The sequence below is a fragment of the Dendropsophus ebraccatus genome, chromosome 3 (genome assembly GCF_027789765.1).
Source record: "Dendropsophus ebraccatus isolate aDenEbr1 chromosome 3, aDenEbr1.pat, whole genome shotgun sequence".
Taxonomy (NCBI): Eukaryota; Metazoa; Chordata; class Amphibia; order Anura; family Hylidae; genus Dendropsophus; species Dendropsophus ebraccatus.
In genome coordinates this window covers 99519152-99541044 of record NC_091456.1, presented here as the reverse complement: position 1 = coordinate 99541044, position 21893 = coordinate 99519152, and the positions used below count along the sequence as shown (strand labels likewise).

Genomic DNA, 21893 nt, shown 5'->3' with positions numbered 1-21893 from the left:
ACACAATGGGCGTTATTTGGCAGATGGATAAAATTTGCATTAAAGTCTATGGACAACGGCTGGAAATAATTGACATGATCATTACCTCAGTGGCCGTATAAAACTGGGGTTGTTTAATACATTGGCCGTTGTTTTATTGACTTCAATGCAAATCATGCAGTACGAAAAGAGCGGCTGTTGTTTTATTTGAAACCAACAGGCGTTCTTTTCATAAACAGTATGTTGTGTGAACATAGCCTAAGTGTTGCAGCAAACCCGCTGCGATACTCGGTACCATTACAGTCTATGACTCTACATTTTTGCAGCAGATTTTTATGCTGCTGCAAGAATGTATGGACAGCCATGTTAACTGATTAACTACTGTGGGGTAAAACATAATAAATATCCAATGCTTACCTGCACACGAACCCCTGACCTGCTCCTGCTTCAGTCTCCGGTTCTCTGCACACTGAAACCCTGCTCAGCCAATTACTGAGCTGTCCCGCCACAGACAGTGATTGGCTGAGTGGGCTGTCAGTGTGCAGGGAACCGGAGACTGAAGCAGGAGCACGCCAGGGCATTGCAGGCAGGTAATCATTTCCTGTTTATTGCTTTTTAACACCATGGCAGTTAAATAGTTAACATGGCTGTCACTACATTCTTGCAGCGGAATTAAAATCTGGGAGAATGCAGGGCCATAGACGCTAATGGTACAGAGTATCACTGAAAGTTTGCTGCAAAGCTCGTAGTGTTAAATCCATTGCAACCTTGCTGTGTGTGAATGCATCCTAATGGCGTTTTCACATGTTTTCCTTTATGACCTTTTCTCTATTAATAGCCTGTTCCTGGCTTTGGCGTCAATAAATGCAATAAAAAATCTGTATGTGTGAACACACCCTAACGGTGTGTTCACATGTACAGATAATTTTAAAAAATGGATGTCTTCTATACTGCTTAGGTTATTCTGAAGTTATTTGGAATAAAAATTGAATAATGTCTTTTTTTTCTCTCTCTCTATCTTTCCAGGGGGGAATTAATTGTAAACTGTATATGAAATATTGTTCTATAATTGTAACAAATTTTAAATTGTCAAAGTGAAAAAATTTTGCTGATGTTGCTGTAGGCTGAACTGGATGGCTGATGCTGCTGAAATTGTAGAGAGAGCAAGCCCTGCGCCATTTTACACAACACATGGCAATGACCTCCACTTCTTTCTATAGCATATCAGCCTTTACTGAAATATGACTCTAAGTGAATATTGCATATTGCTGATGTTGGCTGTTTGTTTACCTTCACTGGTATCATAGGGTCTGTTCTCGGTCCTATTCTTTTTAATGCTTGTTAGTGACATAGGAGAAGGTTTGGTAGGTAAAGTTTGTCTGTTTGCTGATGACACAAAAGTAAGCAATAGGGTTGATATTCCTGGAGGTGTCAGTAATATGGAAAATGATTTAGCTTTGCTAGATAAGTGGTCCAAACATTGGAAATTGAAGTTCAATGTTTCCAAATGTAAAATAATGCACTTGAAAAGGAGGAATCCTCTATCCGAGTATCACATCGGCAGTACTGTGTTGGAAAAGACTTCAGAAGAGAAGGATATAAGGGTAGTGATTTCTGACAGCCTTAAAATGAGTCACCAGTGCAACCAGGCGGTGGGGAAAGCAAATCGTATGCTGGGCTGTATAGCTAGAGGTATAACCAGTAGGAAGAGAGAGATGGTGATCCCGCTGTATAGAGCTCTGGTGAGACCACATCTGTAATAATGTGTCCAGTTCTGGAGACCTCACCTAAAAAAGGATATTGTTAAAATAGAACGGGTCCAAAGACGGGCTACAAAAATGGTGGAGGATGTGAGGCATAAACCATATCAGGAAAGACTTAAGGATTTTAATCTGTATAGTCAGGAGGGAAGTGTTTTAGTAAAAAACTGAGCTAAAGAACAAGAGGACACAGTGAGAGGTTTTCTGGGGGAAAGATCAGAAGCAACGTGAGAAAATATAACTTTACTGAAAGAGTAGTAGATACTTGGAACAAACTTCCAGCAGATGTGGTTGGTAAATCTACAACAACAGAATTTAAACATGCCTGGGATAAACATATATCTATCCTAAGATAATAAGAAAAAAAAATACTGAAAGGGCAGACTAGATGGACCCAGTGGTCTTCTTCTGCCGACAATCTTCTATGTTTCTATCATTCAGAATTGAATCTTGTATTAAAAAGTGGATATACCCATAAACTATAAAACAAACTTGGGTTACTGAATATATAAATACAGTACTGATCATAATCCAAAACAGTTTTCCCATATTTTTCTTCTTATTTCACAAATTAATGGGATTCAGCTAGTAAACGTTTTTGGGAACATAAGGCGCGCTAGATAATAGCTAAAGGGAATATATCAACTAGAAACCTAGAAGATTGTCAACAGAGAATGACCACTTGGTCCATCTAGTCTGCCCTTTTTAGTATTTCCTTTCTTAGATATATATTTATCCTAGGCAAGTTTAAAGCGACTCTGTACGCACAATCTGTCCCCCTTAAACCACTTGTACCTTCGGATAGCTGCTTTTAATTCAAGATCTGTCCTGGGATCTGTTCGGCAGGTGATGCAGTTATTGTCCTAAATAACTTTTAAACTTGCAGCCCTGTGTCAAACTGCTGTGGCCTAGAGGGTCTGTGCCCTAAATTTGCACCACCCCTCCATCCCTCCTCCCCACCCTCTTCATCATTAGGAATGCCACTGGCAGGATATTTCCTTTTCCTCTGCAGTGAAACCTTCACAGGTGCCTGAACGATCCAGCCCATGTGCTGTGCTCACACAGCTGATGAATAGGAGAATACCTGCCTGGAGCATTCCTAATGATGAAGAGGGTGGGGAGAAGGGACAGAGAGGTTGTGCCAGCCTAATGCAGACACTCTAGGCCACGCCAATTTGACACAGGGCTGCAAGTTTAAAAGTTGTTTTTAGGACAATAACTGCATAACCTGCCGAACGGACCCCAGGACAGATCTTGGATTAAAAGCAGCGATCCGAAGGTACAAGCGGTTTGGGGGGGACAGACTCAGGCGGCAGATTCTGCGCTCCTGACAGTGAGGGGCGGCCACCTGAGGTTTGCCTCAGGCGGTAGAGACCCCCGAAACGGCCCTGAACACCTGTTTACTACTAGCACGGTTACTACTTCCGCTTTGGGCAGTCAAAGAATAAAAAGGAAGTATAAAAACGATCCTTAATTTCATATTATAGAAAAAACTATACCATGATTAAGTGCTGATGTGCGAAACACGTTGGTGGACAGGCCTACCACATGGAGTTTTATGTTTTTGTGTAATATAAAATAAAAGGATTGTTTGTACTTTATACCCAAAGTGCTGGAGTCAGCCCAGCCCTGGAATCCGTGCACCGTCCTGTTTATGCACTAAGGTCTTAATGGATACTTACTTTTAATATATTTATTATGGTGTGCCTTAGGCAGATGAGGCAAATGAGTCTAAAGGTTTTTTCCAAAAGAAAAGCCAATAAAAACGCCAACATTGACCACGTATGTAGTTTTCTTAAATGGCGGCAAAATATACATTATTTATATAAACGGATCCCAGTCCCAACATGGACCTGTACCACATACGGGTGGGTGTATGGGGTCATAGAAATCAATGGGTCTCTAAGTGGATGTGTGAATGAGGCTTTAGATATAGAAAAGTTGAGCAGGCATCCATGGCTGCATTTGAAAGATCTAAATATACTGTGTATGAACTCTGCACCAGCTATTCCAAATAAGATGTTAAACGTGCTATAATAAAACTGTATTATCAGCTATTTCTATCAGAATGCAGCTGCAGAAGCTGGTCAAAAACATGCCAGATTTGTTGGTGAATGCTTTAGATTTTGGTACATTATTGGATCTTTAACCCTTAGAGGAGCGGGCCAATTTAAATTTTTGCGTTTTCGTTTTTCCCTCCTTGTGCTTAAAAGGCTATAGAACTTGCATTTTTCCACCTAGAAACCCACATGAGCCCTTATTTTTTGTGCCACTAATTGTACTTTGCAATGACAGGCTGAATTTTTTCATAAAGTACACTGCGAAACCAGAAACAAATTCAATGTGTGGTGAAATTGGGGGAAAAAAAAAACGCATTTCTTTTATTTGGTTTTTTTTCGTTCTTACGCCGTTCGCCCTGGGGTAAAACTGACTTGTTACGATTACAACGATATGTAACATGTATAACTTTCATTGTATCTGATGGCCTGTAAAAAATTCAAACCATTGTTAACAAATATATGTTCCTTAAAATCGCTCTATTCCCACGCTTATAGCGCTTTTATACTTTGGTCTATGGGGCTGTGTGAGGTGTCATTTTTTGCGCCATTATATATACTTTCTATCGATACCTTGATTGCGCATATGCGACTTTTTGATCGCTTTTATTACAATTTTTCTGAATTTGATGTGACCAAAAATGCGCAATTTTGCATTTTGGGATTTTTTTGCGCTTCCGCCGTTTACCGTGCGAGATCAGGAATGTGATAAATTAATAGTTCGGGCGATTACGCACGCGGCGATAACAAACATATTTATTTATTTATTTTTATTTATAACATGGGAAAAGGGGGATGATTCACACTTTTATTAGGGGAGGGGACTTTTTATTGATAACAACACTTTTTTTTTACTTTTACACGCATTCTAGAAGCCCCCATGGGGGACTTCTAGTATATGCACACTGAGCTCTCATTGAGATCTATGCTGCATAGATATGCAGCATAGATCGATGAGATAGTCACTTTGATTGCTTCCAGCTGCTGCCTTCGCCTCCACGCGGCCCCGCTCTGAGCACATGTAGGCGGCCCTGGATGTACGGGTAGGTCCAGGGTCACCTAAGGGTTAACTTGTCCATATCTTATCTCATTCCCCTCATAGGCACATACTCATGGACCAAGTCAAAGGGGTATTTTCAATAGGGAGTTTAGAGAAGATGGCTGTTTTTGGCCTCCCTGACACGTCCCTGTTTGACTATGTATTGCATGGTCCTTGAAGACAGGTGGCCCCCAGATGTCAGATGTCTTTGGCCCTCCGGCAATCACAGCTTGTGCACTTGTGAAGGGGCCTAATATCTATGGAGCCTGGACCACTATTTGGATTGTAAAAGTAGAGGTCCCATTTTTTGTGGTCTGTTCTTCAGGCAAATGCACAGAAATTGGTGCTCAGGGTCATGTGCATTGGTCTATAGCAGGTGTAGAAACCTAGGCTTTCCAGCTGTTGCCAAACTACAACTCCCATCATGCCAGGACAGCTAAAGCTTTGGCTGTCCAGGCATAATGGGAACTGTAGTTTTGTAACAGCTGGAGAGCCAAGGTTCCCTACCCCTGGACTATAGATTGTAATGGGCCTTATCTGTTTGTATACATTTTTTTTTATTTGAACAGAAGCCTTAAAGGGAACCTCTCATTACTTTCATAATGCCTGAACAACCAGTCATTGAGGAGGTCCCCAGTGGCTTCTGCTTGCTCTGTCGGCCTTGAGCGATAGATAGGGAGAGATATAGGGACCTGTATAGGGAGAGATCTGGTAACCAAAGACCATTCCTATGACTCATGGTTGAAGCAGCATGAAATTGATGAGAGATTGAGATGCAGTTGTTGTCGTTGAGCTGTATAGGCTTACAAAGCATGTGACCACTCACTATGCACTACCTAAAGAGGGTAAGCTACAAAATGAAACAGTAGAAGTGAATAAGTGAGGTCCATCTCTGATGGTAATCTTTAAGAACATGTAAACCACAGTGGTACAGCTATGCTTTATGATGTCATGGCATTGTGACCTTATGTAATGTTGATTGAACTGAAAAAATAACCTTTGCAAAACTGCTTTGGCCCCAGTTTACTGTACTTTTCTAGGGACATGCCATCGCTTTAGGAGATGGGAGTACCACTTTAAAATACTCCTGAATATTATATTGGTCTAGTTATGCAATGAAATGAGAGTAAGCAAGATATAACTTGCTTTCCACGGATTATAAATACATAATATAACATTTCTTGCTGAGTTGTAGAAATATTGTGAACAACTACAGTGTATAGGACAAAACTGTCACTTACACACCACATAGCAGGAGAGAGGAGTTAGGTGGATAAATTAAGAAAGGAAAAGAGAGGTGATAGAGGAGAGAGTTGATACATAGACAGATGATCTGGCACACAATTCAACAGGTTGTATGTCAGGGTGGCTGCAGCATTATCTCACAGAGCCCCCTCCCCAGGACCCTAACTGCACCTGGGACACATGCCTGACGGACTGACAGCTGACATAACTAGTTCAGCTACACTTCACACTGCACTGCCTGCTCACATGTGAAGGGTAGAGCCTCTGCCGATAGTAGGGCCAAAATGGAATGGGAGATTTAGGCAAAAATTGAAATCATGCTTCAGTGACTGGGCACATTAATCAAATGAATTAAACGGATTAATCGCCCAGATCTATTTAGAAGAAAAATATAAGGAGGCCTAAATCGGATTTTCAGTTATATGTAACTATTCTATAATTAGAGGTTAGTCATATTTCTTCCATTATGTCTTAGACTTGTTTTTTTTTATCATTCCATGATCACATGTTATTAGAAATAGAAAAGCATTTAATTGTCTCTAAGCTTGTCTATAAAAGTTTCTAGAGCAGAACTGAATTTCTTGGTCACCTGCTTAGGATGGGAAGTAAACAAGTTTCCCAAGCCTTCATATAGCGTATAAAAACTAAAACTGCTACCGTAGCTGTATAATCTTCAGCCGCATTAATAGGCTGTTAGTACATCCTTGCATTACATGTTGGGTTCTTCTTTCCATAGGGCCAGAGGGCTGTAACCTGTTTATCTATCATCTGCCCCAGGAGTTTGGGGATAATGAGCTGACACAAATGTTTCTGCCATTTGGCAATATCATATCATCCAAAGTGTTCATGGATCGAGCGACCAATCAGAGCAAATGTTTTGGTGAGTTCTAAGAATTTTTATTCTGCGGTCTTTTCCTCAGCATACAGGCATGGTGATATAGATATATGTCACAATTGTTACCATTTGTGTATCTGCCTTTTTACGCCAGGTTTTGTCAGTTTTGATAATCCGTCCAGCGCTCAGACAGCTATTCAGGCCATGAATGGCTTCCAGATAGGGATGAAAAGGCTGAAAGTCCAACTAAAGAGGCCTAAAGATACAACTCAACCATACTGACCATCCCTAAACACAAAAGACCAATATCGGTCATACAGGTAGGATCTTGTTCCCAAGTCATATAGGAGACATAGTTCAGATGAAATGAATGAAGTAATAATGGAAAATTCTACCTTTCTTTTTAATTCAGATACGCAATGGACCTTTGATCCCTTCAATCCTTCCCTAGAGGATTATGGGAAAAGAAGACTTTTTACCACTAAACACTCTATGTCCCACCCCTGAGCCTCATGAACTTTGTCCCTCACCCACACCCAAGGACCAAAAGGTGGCTTTGGGGAGGAGCAGGAAGAACCAAGCTACCTAAACACAAGGTTGTGTCTTGTGAGTGTTCTATGTCTGTCTACTCAACGCCCAGGAGAGACCATCCATAAAGGAACTTGCACCTGATGACCTCCCTCAAATGACCAAATATGTGAGGGGGTACAGGATGATACTCATGCCAGAGACCCTTGGGATGACAACCCCCTCCCCCTCCATAAGAGTGGCTACAGATTTGCAGTGCAAAGAACTATCTGTTTACTTATTTATATGAACATATTTATTTATTGGGGAGGCCCAGTGCAACCTACGTACACCCCTTCCACTGCCAGAGGGCCGATGTGGGATGGTGTTAGACATTGTTATATTTTGCTTATTTTTCACGGAGGACAGGGTGTTCTGGGTGGGCAGGAGTGGAGTACAGCAGAGTTCAAAACTCATGTTTACAAAAGGCCCCACTCACAGGGCATACCCATTTTTCTGCTGCTCATACACCTGGCCCCCCAGAAAAGGGCTTGACTTTTGCATCTGCTCCAAAACCCTACTCTGTGTCTTTCAGGATTAAGAAAGAATCAACCTTTTAGTGTTGCTGCGTGAAGAAAATCTGCAGGGTGAACCTGTATCTGCTAACCATGCCTCAACAGATTTTTGGTCTCCCCTTCCGTCAATAAGGGGCGAAAGGGTTAACAACAGTGTTTGGATTATTAGAGTAATAGGGAATCTTACTACACATAGAAAAAAATATTCCGTATTGCTTAAGAATGCTAAGTATGAGAGGGCTGCTTTCCTATTTAGAGAAAAAGTCCTTCACTTAAATTAGTGAATGATTGAGGTATGATAGGGCTCTGGCATAGTACAGAGATAATTTGGTCTATGGGAGTAAAAAACACCATAAACATTAAAACTCATTGTTTTAAATATGCAAAAGCACATTAGATATACAGTCCCGCAATGATATGCAAATTTGTTTACAAGGAGTTTATCATAACAGATTTTTCCATTGGATTTTCTATTCAAGCACACCTTTTAGCTAAAGTAGGCTTCTATTTTGTGGGCCAAACTAATGTTCAGCCTGTCTTCTCATAAACTTCTAGTGATACCATGGAGCCCATTCTCTAAATAATCTAATAGGCTGATAGCCACAGCAGTACAGTTTGCTTGTGTGCTAGGTCAGATTTGCACATAGTCATTCTCACTATTATCTGATGATAATGATCGATATTAGAGATAATCATTATGTGTAAATAGGCATGATGATTTATTGGGTCACTGAACCATGTCAGAGACTTGTTGGCGGGGCCTATGCCCCCTAACCACTACCCATTGCTAAAAGGGCTGCAGCACTCATCTGAGCAAGATGTCTATTTCATTCACCAATAAGAGATCAGGCACCAATTGCAGAGGTGGTCATATTTTTTCCTGTAAAATTTATTCCATCTTAGTAACAGATCTAAGTATGTAAATGCCCCGATGAAACCATAATGGTTAGAACATGACTGGCTCTAAAATCTTCAACATGTAAACCCAGTTGTTAGATTGGCAGTAGGCCTATCTGCCAGACTGAGACTATTACCCTATCCGATAAATGGGTAGGCAGCCAATGGTGGGTTACCAGTCCAGCAGCAAGAACAACAACTGTAAACATTGGTTGAACCTACAATATTCACTACCTTTGACTAATCACACTTCAACTAGACAAATCTTCTAACACCTAGATTTTAAATTGTGATATCAGTAAAAAAAAGTGGAACAATTTAGAGCCCCCTGTTGCATGGGATCCACTGGAAGCTTGACTCTGGCTTGATACTGGAGTATACCAATATCTCAAAAATATCTTCAGTTTCCTTAAATAAGAAAATTTCATTTAGTAGGAAAAATCCATGAGGGCATAAAGAAGGAGACAGAGCAAACCTTCTTATCTTCTGATGCTTTGTACAAGAAAAATTGATATAGGTTGATACTTCATGGTAAGTCTGTAAATGCTGTTGATTCCCCCATCCCCATAGTCCTAGAGGCGAGGTAACAGGCCAGCTCCAAGAACAAGGGGTCGTTGCATCTGTGGTCACTTGTAAATACCATTTTTATACTTCAGACATTCCTTATCTCAGATGTGAAAAGACGAGGCCCTAGTTAAGCACAAAGAAGAATGGGGGGGCTTCTCAGCTTGCTTACCTCTCTCCATCCTCCAGCATAAAATCAGGACAGATATAGAGAGATCATCTTATCTAAGTGGATAGCAGCCTCGCAGAGTACAGGTTTTATAGAGGAGCTCCATAATATTCTACTGTAGGCTGAGCGCAGCTTCTGCTTTTCCATATTTGCTTGTGCAGGGTCTCTGAAAGGCACTATATGTATATAGAAACAAAGAGTATATTTGTGCTGCAGAGAAAACAGATAACTACTTGTAAACCTTACCATTTTGAGTTGGGCCACAATCATATTTTAACGTTAAGAAGCATTACAAGGCCCCCCTCACTGTGAAAAGTGAAACCCTTTAGGTGCCAGAAGTGTACAGTAATGTTACGACACATCATTGAAGAGACTTTTGACACAGAAAGGATTAATACGTTATGCCAGAGTCCACCCTGAATGCTGTATGGTGGAGAACTATGGCTTCAGACTGCCTTTTCTTACAGTGAGAAAGTATATAGAGGACTTTTCACAAGAAAGATAAAGCACAGTGTAATCTTGTTATGACTAGCTGAACGGATTCATAATTGGTGGAAAGGGGTTAATGCAGCTAAATATTTAGCACTGATGTCTCTTATATATCCAAGGCTTGCTGGCTTGGTTAACTTACATAGTACAGAAAGTTTTCAAGATGGCCACTAACATGAGCAGGGAATCTTCAGGGCTGTCAAAGTTTATTACACATATCCTGTTACTTTTAGTGCTAAGTTGACATCAGAAAAGAAAGCCACACAAGAAACTGTGCCTCACGTGGACAAGAGCTTTCTCTGCATCCTCTTTATGCGTCGTCCAGGCTGCACATCCCTCGGGTGTGAAGGAGATTATGTCTGTGGCTGAAATATCCAGGTGTTCAGAAAAGCTGCCGTTTACGAAAGAATTAAAAGATAATTCTTAAGGCTGAGCATCTGTTTTCCTTTTCCTAAAGTGTAATGTGTGACCTGTTCCTAAATGCTGAAGTCATGAATGTTGTGTGTACATGGGTATGAATGTATGACTGCAGGTGTATACGGTATTGTGGTTATTACACTTCTATAAGGTAATAAACTAAATAAATTATAAAAAATATAGTGATATATTGATGACTTAAAGGGGTATTCCGCTCAAACATTTTCATTTGTTACTGCGCATGATGAGACTAACAATTCCTTCTATATTTCTTATTATCTATTCAGTCACCTTCTCCCAGTTCTAAACTGCTTCTTTCTGTTGAAGACACAAAAAACTGTGAACTTTTGTCTCCCCCCCCTTTTGATGTAAACAAGTCCCTGGCTGGCTTTATCTACCTATCCAGAGGAATTACCACGGTGAGTTCATCAGCAACATGTCAAATGAACCCTCCCAGCATTACAAAAAAGCTACAAAGTTTCAGATACAGACTGCCAGGGAATTGGTAACATCTAATGTCTTTGAAAGGAGGGGGGGAGATGGAGAGAAAAGTTTTTGTGTCTTCAACAGAAAGCAGCAGCTCAGAACTTGGGGAAGGAGACTGAGTAGATAATACAAGTATGTAATGAATTGTTAGTCTCACCATGGGCAGCAACATATGAAAAGTTACGTTTGAGCAAAATACCCCTTTATGGTGCGTTCACACCTACAGGATCTGAAGCTGATTTTCTGCAGCAGATTTCATTTAAATAACTGATCACAGCATCAAATCTGCTGCAGATCCTGTAGGTGTGAACGCACCCTTAAAAACTAAAATCAGGAGATCAGCTAAAGACTGCAAATGGTCACAAAAACTACATCAAGTGATTTAAAGTGTGAAAATCAATGCACAATTGTCAATACCTAAATGAACAACTAATAAAAAGTGCACAGAGGTAAGGCCCAGATGGGTTATAGAACAGATAATATTTCCAACCATCAATGCAGTCATTAACAGACACATACAGTAGCATCATAATCCTCCAAGAGGCATCAAAAGGAGGTTCTGGTAAACAACACAATTTATGGACACACATTACCATGCTATTGAGAGAGGTACATGTGTATGTGAGTAACTGGAAGCAGCAGGAAGTACCTAGTGAGATCATTTGTGTTATACTGTAATAATAGCACTGTAATAATAGCTGATGCCACTGCATTCACTTTTTATGCACTTGTTGCACTTTTGATAGCTCCCCTAAAGTCATATGGGGTTGGGGTTTTTTTTTCATATAAATAGATGTAAACAGACTAATACAGAAAGAGATCCTGCTCCTGAGGACTTACAATCTACAAAGTGATGGGGATGGACAAATGGCAGACAGAGCAGCTGTTCATATAGCAGTGAAGTGACAGCTTGGTTATAGTTTGTTGTAGACTTTCCTGAAGAGATGGCTTTAAAAGCAAGTTGCTTTTAAAGGTTTTGATGGTAAGCGAGAGTCTGTGGTTTTGGGATGGAAAGGTTCACAGCATAAGGGGAGCAGGGGAGAAAACTTGGAGTTTTGGGAGGGTGAGGAGAAGGACACAGATGGAATCAGGTCAGAGATATGTGGAGGGGACAGGTTGTGGATGGCCTTGTATGTCATTTGCTGGGCAACAGGTAGCCATTGTAGATGGCCCAACATTTCCAAAAACATTTCCTACGCAGAGCTCAATAATCATGCAGCAAGAGCTGCACATACATTGTTACATCCATGCAGCCCTTGCTTTTTACATAAAAAAATTATAAGGTTAATACTTATCTATGCTCCCCCAGTATCCCATAGCCTTCATCCTATATTCCCTGCTCACCTCTGACACATCTGGCCTGGTCTATTCAGTGACAGGCTATGGCCCACGGATATATCTCTTATTTATTTTTTAAAAAAGTTTTAAAAAAAAAACATGGAGGAGGGTATAGTATGCAGAGATTCTTTTTAGAGATGCACTCACATCTAATAGACCATTCTGCCTTCTCTATAGAGCAAACAGACACAGACTGGTCATATTTTTCATCAGTGTCTTACATTGCCGATTTCGGAATGCCATTGTCACACAATACCCCCTATATTGGGTATGGTGACACTTGGAAGAAAAGTACCAAGTAAAGATGAAATCGATTTTTCAAGTTCAAGATTTGGGGGCTAATACAATATTTTTGCACACGGCGTACAAATTTGCACATTTTTCTTTTTTTATGCTTAGAGGGGTTGTAGTTTCATATTAGCTACTTTGTTAGTAGTGATTTATCGGGCACATGCTCCTAATAATTTTTGCACAAAAAACGTAAAATTTTGTGCAGTCCATAAGAAGGACCAAACGGAAAAAGCAAAAAAACCCAATGCTGTCCGCTCACCCTTTCTGGTAATGATAACTGCATGCCTCTGGTGGAGCACGGTAGTGAGCGGGCCGACTACCGTCCAAGAATGCCCACTGAAAGCAAAGAGATGTTAAGCTCCAGCGATGTAATCATGACCCGTGAGGGGCGATATTCTAACTCCAGTGAAGCTGTGATGTCATCCAGAAGCGTGCCGTAGCTCATAGCAGCACAGAACGGGACTTGCTGTACTGCGCATGTGCAGCTTGATGAGAACGCCACAGCTTTACTGTATGACGTCACAGCTTCACTGGAGTTTGAATAACGCCCCTCACGCCCAGAGGGGCGTGATTACATCGCCGAATCACCCAGGGGACCGTGACTACCTTTCAACAGCCCACCGCCCAGATGACTACTTGGGGGTCATTACCATATGGCACTCCAATCTGTAAAAGTAAGTTTATAAGTGTTTCTTGGCAGGGACGGAGGATATAGGGAAATGTATGGGAAGTGTGCTGAGTGATTTATCAGCACATTTCCATAGCTTAATAGCCATTTTTAACGTGACTGGTTCCCTTTAACCCGTTCAGGACCGGTCCAGATAGTGCCTTGAGGACCGGAGCCCATTTTTTAAATCTGACCAGTCTCACTTTATGTGGTTATACCTCCGTGATATTACTACTTATCCTAGCAATTCTAAGATTGCTTTCTCGTGACATATTGTACTTTAGATTAATAGTAAAATTTGGCCAATATCCGTACAATTTGGGTGTGAAAAATGCCCACATTTCTTGAAAACATGACAAAATTATTAATTTTCATTTTTTTTTTCCTGCGGTCACCATGCGGGTTTAGTTATATGATAATTTTATTGCCAGCGTCATTACGCATGCCGCAATACTAAATATGTGTACTTTTATTATTTTTATTTATTTTTTACATTTATTATTGCATTGGGGGCAATGGAGATTTTATGTGTTTTACACTTAATTTATTTATTTTTTAATTTTTTTATTTACCGTAATACTTTATTTTACTGTCCCACCATAGGGACATCACTATGTGATTGCCTGATCACAGGCACATTACATTGCAATGCAGATCTGCATTGCATTGTATTGTGCCTGTAAAACAGGCAAAGCTAAACTGGCTCAGCCACCATAGCTATGACACAGGTGGCTTCAGGGAAGCCTCCTGGTGTCACAGCAACCATCAGGGCCGTGTGATCGCTTCTGCACGGCCCTGATAGGAATAGAGGGAAGATCGGCCTGATCGCAGCACTTAGTGTTAATTGTCGCGATCCGCATTCGCCGCGGGTCGTGGCAGATGAAGCGCGTGCCTGGCTATAACTGACAGCCGGGACCTGCCGCGGGATGGCACGGGCGCAGCTCCTGCACTTGTTTCATCCCAGAACGTAACTGTGCGTCCTTGAGTGGCAATGCAACACAAAAAAGGACGTACAGTTACGTCCTTGGTCCCTAATGGGTTAAATGTGTATAGTAATCAACATGCTATTTATATAAAAATAATTACAACACCTGGAATCCCAATGCCTTCCCGTAGGATTGGCAAATGGGAATCTCCTGACAATCTACAAATGCGGTAAATACATAGTTAACACGTAAGTGCACAAAGGTCAGCAAAGATATAGTTGAAGTCACACATACAAACTTTCAAGTGCTTGGCAACTGAGTGCTATATGGAGTAGAGAACACCTATGGGGAGGAAGCATTTTTATTACTATCATGGCGATAATTCTGTCTCTCAGGTGGTATTCCCTATTATGGGACTCCGATATGGCTCGAGTCCTATTTATAATACTCCTTTTGTATCCACAGTTAGAAAGCCTCTTTTGTAAGTCATTTGCAGCCTCTATGTAAGACATGTCAGTAGAACATGCCCTCCGTGCTCTTTTGAACTCACCTATGGGTAATTTGCATGTAACATGCTAAGGATGACTGCTGGATGCGTGAAGTATTCCATTACCTGATATAGGTTTACAATATAAAAAGTTTGAAAGCTATTGTTAGCTGTATATATGGAAAACAAAATGAAAAACAAGAAAAATCATGCTGTACAGTAAAACACAAAATTTAGAGAATTATTGTTTAGAAAATCATGAAAAACTTGTACATTGGCCATGCCCCCCTGGCATATTAGGAGCAGAATGCCTATATACCAACCATACTAGAGAATACACTCTCTTTAAGTCCCTACTGAGACTGTATTCTCTGGTATGGTCAGTTACTCCAAAAAACTTTTGCTGAATAATTTATGAAGAGCAAAAAGATGCACCCTCAATGCTCAAAGATGTGCAATACACATATCACCCCAAAAGGTCTTCACAATAGAAGAAACATCTAAGGGTCCATTTACACAGATTATCTGACAGATTTTCTGCCAAAGATTTGAAGCCAAAGCCTATATGGCCTTCCTTTATGGCCTGATCTCTGTTTATAGTCTGTTCCTGGGTTTGGCTTCAAATCTTTGGCAGATAATCTGTCAGATAATCTTTCTATGTAAATGGACCCTTATGCTAAGTTTACATGGAGCGATAATTGGCCCGATCGTACGATTAACGATTTTGAAGTAACAATTTTTTTTTTATAACGATCAGCGTTCAGGCAGTACGATATATCGTATGGAAAAATCGGCACCCCCGCCGCTCCGATCGCCCCCCGGCCGCCCCCCCCCCCCTCCGGCCGCCGCTCTGATCGCCCCCCCCCCCGCCGCTCCGATCGCCCCACCGCCGCAGCTCCGATCGCCCCACCGCCACGGCCAAGAGCATACGTTACCTGCTCGGCGCAGCAGGTCTTCCGACATCCCCGGCTCCCATCTTCAGCGCATTGATTGGCTGAAGAGATGAGCCGGGAATTTCAAACGGCTCCTCTTCAGCCAATCAGTGCTCCTCTTCAGCACTGATTGGCTGAAGGGGAGCCGTTTGAAATTCCCGGCTCCCCCCTTCAGCCAATCAATGCAAGGCAGCACTGATTGGCTGAAGGGGAGCCGTTTGAAATTCCCGGCTCCCCTCTTCAGCCAATAAGTGCTGCCGTGCATTGATTGGCTGATGAGGGGAGCCGGGAATTTCAAACGGCTCCCCTTCAGCCAATCAGTGCTGCCTTGCATTGATTGGCTGAAGAGGGGAGCCGGGAATTTCAAACGGCTCCCCTTCAGCCAATCAGTGCTGAAGAGGAGCCGTTTGAAATTCCCGGCTCATCTCTTCAGCCAATCAATGCGCTGAAGATGGGAGCTGGGGATGTCGGTAGACCTGCTGTGCGGAGCAGGTAACGTATGCTCTTGGTGGGGGCGATCGGAGCGGCGGCGGGTAGGGGTTGGGGATCGGAGCGGCGGGGGTGGCGATCAGAGCGGTGGGAGTGGTGATCGGAGCAGCGGGGGTGGCGATCGAGCCGGCGCAGGGGGCTGCGGATGAGCGGGGGGCGGCGCGCGGCCGGACTATCGCGCGACGACTGTTTACACGGAACGATCGGCGAATTTTTTGCGATTTATGAACATGTTAAAAGATCTAAATGAACGATTTTCGCCCGATAATCGTTTCGTGTAAACGTAGCATTAGCCAAACCACACATTATTGTAAATGATTAACAACGTTTATTTAAACAATTATTGAGAAAACATGGTTTTAGCATAACAGTTTAAAAAGATTTTTTGTACAGAGGACGACAACACAGGACAGACAACACAACATAGGGAAAAGGGAGACCACACGGTTCATGCATGGAAAACAAAAGAGCGCAAGTGCCATGTGCATCATGCAATACGCAAAAAGTAGCGAAAGCAAAAATTCATAAAGTTTTTAAACAATTAAATTTCCAGAGGTGAAAAAAGAGAGAGAGTATAAGGAGGTAAAGTGCAGAGTGCATCAATGTCCATCAATGGTCACCTCAGGAAAAAAATACAATAGTAGACAGGGAATAGAACACCATGCATATGAGCTGTGCAGCTCCCTCACCCACTGGAACAACCCCAACGCACATTTCGGTATGTCCTTTGTCAGCAGGTCCCTTTTCCCTATGTTGTGTTGTCTGTCCTGTGTTGTCCTCCTCTTTTTAAACTGTTATGCTAAAATCATGTTTTCTCAATAATTGTTTAAATAAACGTTGTTATTCTGGTATGGTCAGTATGTAGATGATCTCCTCCTAATATGGCAGGGGGGCGTGGCCAAGTTTTTCATGATTTTCTAAACAATAATTCTCTAAACTTATTGTGACGAACATAATGTATGTAATGTATCTTATTGTTCCCTGTATATTGTTTCCCTATTGCTAAAGGGTTAATTGACAAACTTTAGTGTGCTGGCTGGTTAATGATCCCCGTCTGGGCTCACATCCTGTCTCAAGGATGAGCCAAGCTAGTGGAGAATCATGGGATTGATAGTTTCCATATTGCTTTTGTCCTCAAAAACTCAGTTAAAGTGTAACTTTCAAAATCTAAATCAACAGTAGATGTGATATAGGGCAAGTTTGCAAATTACATTCATTATTTGGAATACTTCACACATTCAGCAGTCATCCCCAGCATATCACACGCAATTTACCCATAGGTGAGTTCATAAGAGCACGGAGGGCATGTTCTACTGACATGTCTTACATAGGGGCTGCAAATGACTTACAAAAGAAGCTTTCTAACTGTAGATACAAAAGGAGTATTATGAATAGGACTGGAGCCATCGCGGAGCCCCATAATAGGGAATACCACCTGAGAGACAGAATTAGATATTGCCATGATAATAATAAGACTGATTCCTCCCCACTGGTGTTTTCTACTCCATATAGCACTCAATTTAATAACATTTGTTCTATTTTTATAAGCATCTTCCCATACTTCTAGCGGACGATGATTGTGCTAAGATCTTATGGTCTGGATTTAAATGCTTGGACTAGCGTGGTAAGTCTCTGGCCAATGCACTTTCTCCTAGCGTTATTGCTAATACTGTGGATTTACACATCTCTAGTTGGAAGGAGAAGGATCTGAACTTAGAAAATGACTCTGACGGGGAACTTGTAACGACTGGAGTCCTAGATCTGCTGTACCACCGCTAGCGATGACATAAGTCGCACCGGGGAGCAGAGTCTAAGGGGCCACTGGCATTGAACAGTGATCACCGCAAGGCGGGATGAACTTGCTGCAGCAGGTGACCTCCAGATTGCTACCCCTGGCTTGGCTTGCTAGCGGCGGCAGGCGAGGTGCAGCTGGAGACAGGTAGGCAGACAGGAACACAGCAGGATTTATGGCTGGAACAATCAGCGGCAGGAATAATGGGCAAACTGGGACCACACGCTAGGAAGCATGCAGAAGCTCCAACAACAGGGTCAAGTGGAAGCAGGGATTTATATGGAGGTGTTTGAGTGCAAAGACCAATAGGAGACATACTGCCTCTTTTAATCACAGAAGAAGGGCACGCGTGAGGCACCCTGTGGGGCTGAAGAGGCAGCGGCAACGGACCCCTGCACTTTGGGACCAGCGTCTGCTGGTGCCCGGGAGTGGCAGCGGTTTGGAGGACAGACTGCAGCCGTGACAGTACCCCCACTTTTGCCTCCCCTGCCTTCTTGCTTGTAAGAACCTTTTGATAAGTTCAATCCAGAACATTGGCCTCAGGGTCCCAGGACCTCTCCTCAGGACCAAAACCTTCCAAGTCCACTAGGAAGTCCCTCTAACCGTCTTCATGGCCAGGATGTCTTTGACGGCAGAGATGTCTGAAGAGGCTGTTTGTAGAGGAGAGATGGACTTCCCTTGAAAAACAGTTGAGGACCACAGGCTTTGAGCGAGATACATGGAAGGAGTTTGGGATCTGCATGGTGGGAGGCAAAAAGAGTTTAAAAGCAACTGGAGTGGTGCGCTTTGAGGCTGGGTTCACACGCTGTAACTGTGCGGCTGTATTTTTTATGCGGCTGTAAATGTGCGGGTGAAACTACTGCCGTGGGAAAAAATAGACATGCGGCTCAAAACATACGGTCATTTACTTGGAAATCTGGTTCAACTAAAAATAACAAATAAAATGTTAAGAAAGTGATGCAAACACCTCTGGATGCATCTGGGAAAGCAGGGAAACAGTTTACATGAATCGCTATTACCGGGGTTTGCGATCCTCTGCACTATAGCCGATGTCTCTCATGGTTAATATACTGAATTAATAAAACACATTTTCTTTGTAATAAAGTCCCTTTTATTGTTCAATAATTAAATGTAAACGATTCCATCATTTTGCAATTAAATATACTGTTAAAATAAATATATATATAAATAAATGTATATTTATATATATATTTATTTTTTGACAGTATATTGAATTGCACAATGATGGATTCGTTAGAATTAAATTATTGAACAAAGAAACTGTATTTATTTAAACGAAAATGTGTTTTATCAATTAAATATTAATTAGTACAGGAAGCTCTATAAGCCGGTAATTCATATTCCCGGCAATAGAGCATTCTGGACTAATCATCACTTTACTTTAATGAAAACATCAAATGTTTCTTCTAATTATGTTATGACAATAGCATTATTAGAAGAAACATTTAGAATTATATGTGCGCTCAGCTGATTGGCTGATCGGCTGAGCGCACATATAATAAGCCGGTCCGCAGTACAGTGACTTCATTGTGCTGCGGACCAGCGAAGAGGACACATCGGGGTGAGTATAGAGCTCTCCACACCCCCTCCCCAGCACTGCACCCCTCCCAGCAAGGAAGGGGGGTCAGTTAACCCCTTCCTTGCTGGGATGGGTGCAGTCTGACATCAGTCTGGCCCCCCGGGGGTTAAGGGGGATGCAATACATCCTCCCTTAACCCCTTGGGGGTCAGACTGTAAGCAGTGATCTGTAAAGATGCTGCATACTGTAAGGAGCACAACACCGCTCACAATGATGGGTGTTGTGCTCCTGTTTGTGTGTTTTTTGTGTGTTTTTCCCTTTTTGTTTTTCAGATATCGGTATCCTGGGGATTACGTCGGATTCCATGGACTACGTCGATGACCAGCGGTTGTTCTTTGAATTTTTTAAATAAAATGGTCAATGAGGGGTGTGGGGGTGTTTTTATTTGAATAAAAATTTTTTTAAACTTGTGTCTTGTCTTTATTTCTTTACTTTTTAGACTTAGTAGTGGAAGCCGTCTAATAGACGGAATCCATTACTAAGTTGGGGCCTAGTGTTAGCCGGTATAAAATGGCTAACACTAACCCCCCATTATTACCCCAGTACCCAATGCCACCAGGGGTACTGGGAAGAGCCGGGTGCCAGTGGTCCCGGAGCGTCAAAATTGGCGCTCCTGGACCGGGCGGCAGCAGGCTGGTAAGATTTAGGCTGGGGAGGGCCTAAACCAATGGCTCTTCCCACCCTGGTGTTACCAGGCTGCTGTCGTTTGGTTTTTAACCCGGCTGGTTATAAAAATAGGGGGGACCCTATGCATTTTTTTTTAATTATTTATTTATTTAAAAAAAAAAACGCATAGGGTCCCCCCTATTTTTATAACCAGCCGGGTTAAAAACCAAACGACAGCAGCCTGGTAACACCAGGGTGGGAAGAGCCATTGTTTTAGGCCCTCCCCAGCCTAAATATTACCAGCCTGCTGCCGCCCGGTCCAGGAGCGCCAATTTTGACGCTCCGGGACCACTGGCACCCGGCTCTTCCCAGTACCCCTGGTGGCATTGGGTACTGGGGTAATAATAGGGGGTTAGTGTTAGCCATTTTATACCGGCTAACACTAGGCCCCAACTTAGTAATGGATTCCGTCTATTAGACGGCTTCCACTACTAAGTCTAAAAAGTAAAGAAATAAAGACAAGACACAAGTTAAAAAATTTTTTTATTCAAATAAAAACACCCCCACACCCCTCATTGACCATTTTATTTAAAAAATTCAAAGAACAACCGCTGGTCATCGACGTAGTCCATGGAATCCGACGTAATTCCCAGGATACCGATATCTGAAAAACAAAAAGGGAGAAACACACAAAAAAAACACAAACAGGAGCACAACACCCATCATTGTGAGCGGTGTTGTGCTCCTTACAGTATGCAGCATCTTTACAGATCGCTGCTTACAGTCTGACCCCCAAGGGGTTAAGGGAGGATGTATTGCATCCCCCTTAACCCCCGGGGGGCCAGACTGATGTCAGACTGCACCCATCCCAGCAAGGAAGGGGTTAACTGACCCCCTCTTCCTTGCTGGGAGGGGTGCAGTGCCGGGGAGGGGGTGGGTAGAGCTCTATACTCACCCCGATGTGTCCTCTTCGCTGGTCCGCAGCACAATGAAGTGACTGCACTGCGGACCGGCTTATTATATGTGCGCTCAGCCGAACAGCCAATCAGCTGAGCGCACATATAATTCTAAATGTTTCTTCTAATAATGTTATTGTCATAACATAATTAGAAGAAACATTTGATGTTTTCATTAAAGTAAAGTGATGATTAGTACAGAATGCTCTATTGCCGGCATATGAATTCACGGCTTATAGAGCTTCCTGTACTAATTAATATTTAATGAATAAAACACATTTTCTTGGAAATAAATTCAGTTTCGTTGGTCAATAATTTAATTCTAACGAATCCATCATTGTGCAATTCAATATACTGTCAAAAAATAAATATATAGATAAATATACATTTATTTATATATCTATTTTTTTTAACAGTATATTTAATTGCAAAATGATGGATTCGTTAGAAATAAATTATTGATCAACAAAAGTGTCTTGATTACAAATAAAATGTGTTTGATTAATTTAATATATTAACTATTAGAGGCATCGGCATTCGGCATCATTGCCGGCTATTTTTGAAGTACTCCGTACGGACCGCCTGTCAATCCACGGCCGCATGTCCAGCCGCAAACAATGGTCTTGTTCATTTTTTACGGGTCCGTTTACGATAGGGCCGTAGATTCAGAGATAGTGTGCACTGTGCAGCCGCATATCCTATACTTCCCAGCATACACACGAACCATCAAAAATACCGCCGCACAATTACAGCCGCACATACAGCCGCACTCTTACAACGTGTGAACCGA

General features: G+C 42.1%; 1 protein-coding gene across 2 annotated transcripts in view; it reads left to right on the top strand.

The window, feature by feature from the left end:
* CELF5 (CUGBP Elav-like family member 5) overlaps positions 1 to 10505 on the top strand; it is a 94126-nt gene extending 83621 nt beyond the window's left edge. For both annotated transcript variants that reach the window (XM_069962356.1, XM_069962355.1), the window contains 3 exons: positions 6817 to 6960; positions 7070 to 7235; positions 7328 to 10505. In XM_069962356.1, coding sequence (XP_069818457.1) covers positions 6817 to 6960; positions 7070 to 7197 — 272 coding nt within the window. In that variant the 3' untranslated portion in view covers positions 7198 to 7235; positions 7328 to 10505. The remainder of the gene's footprint in view (positions 1 to 6816; positions 6961 to 7069; positions 7236 to 7327) is intronic.
* The last annotated feature ends 11388 nt before the right edge of the window (positions 10506 to 21893 follow it).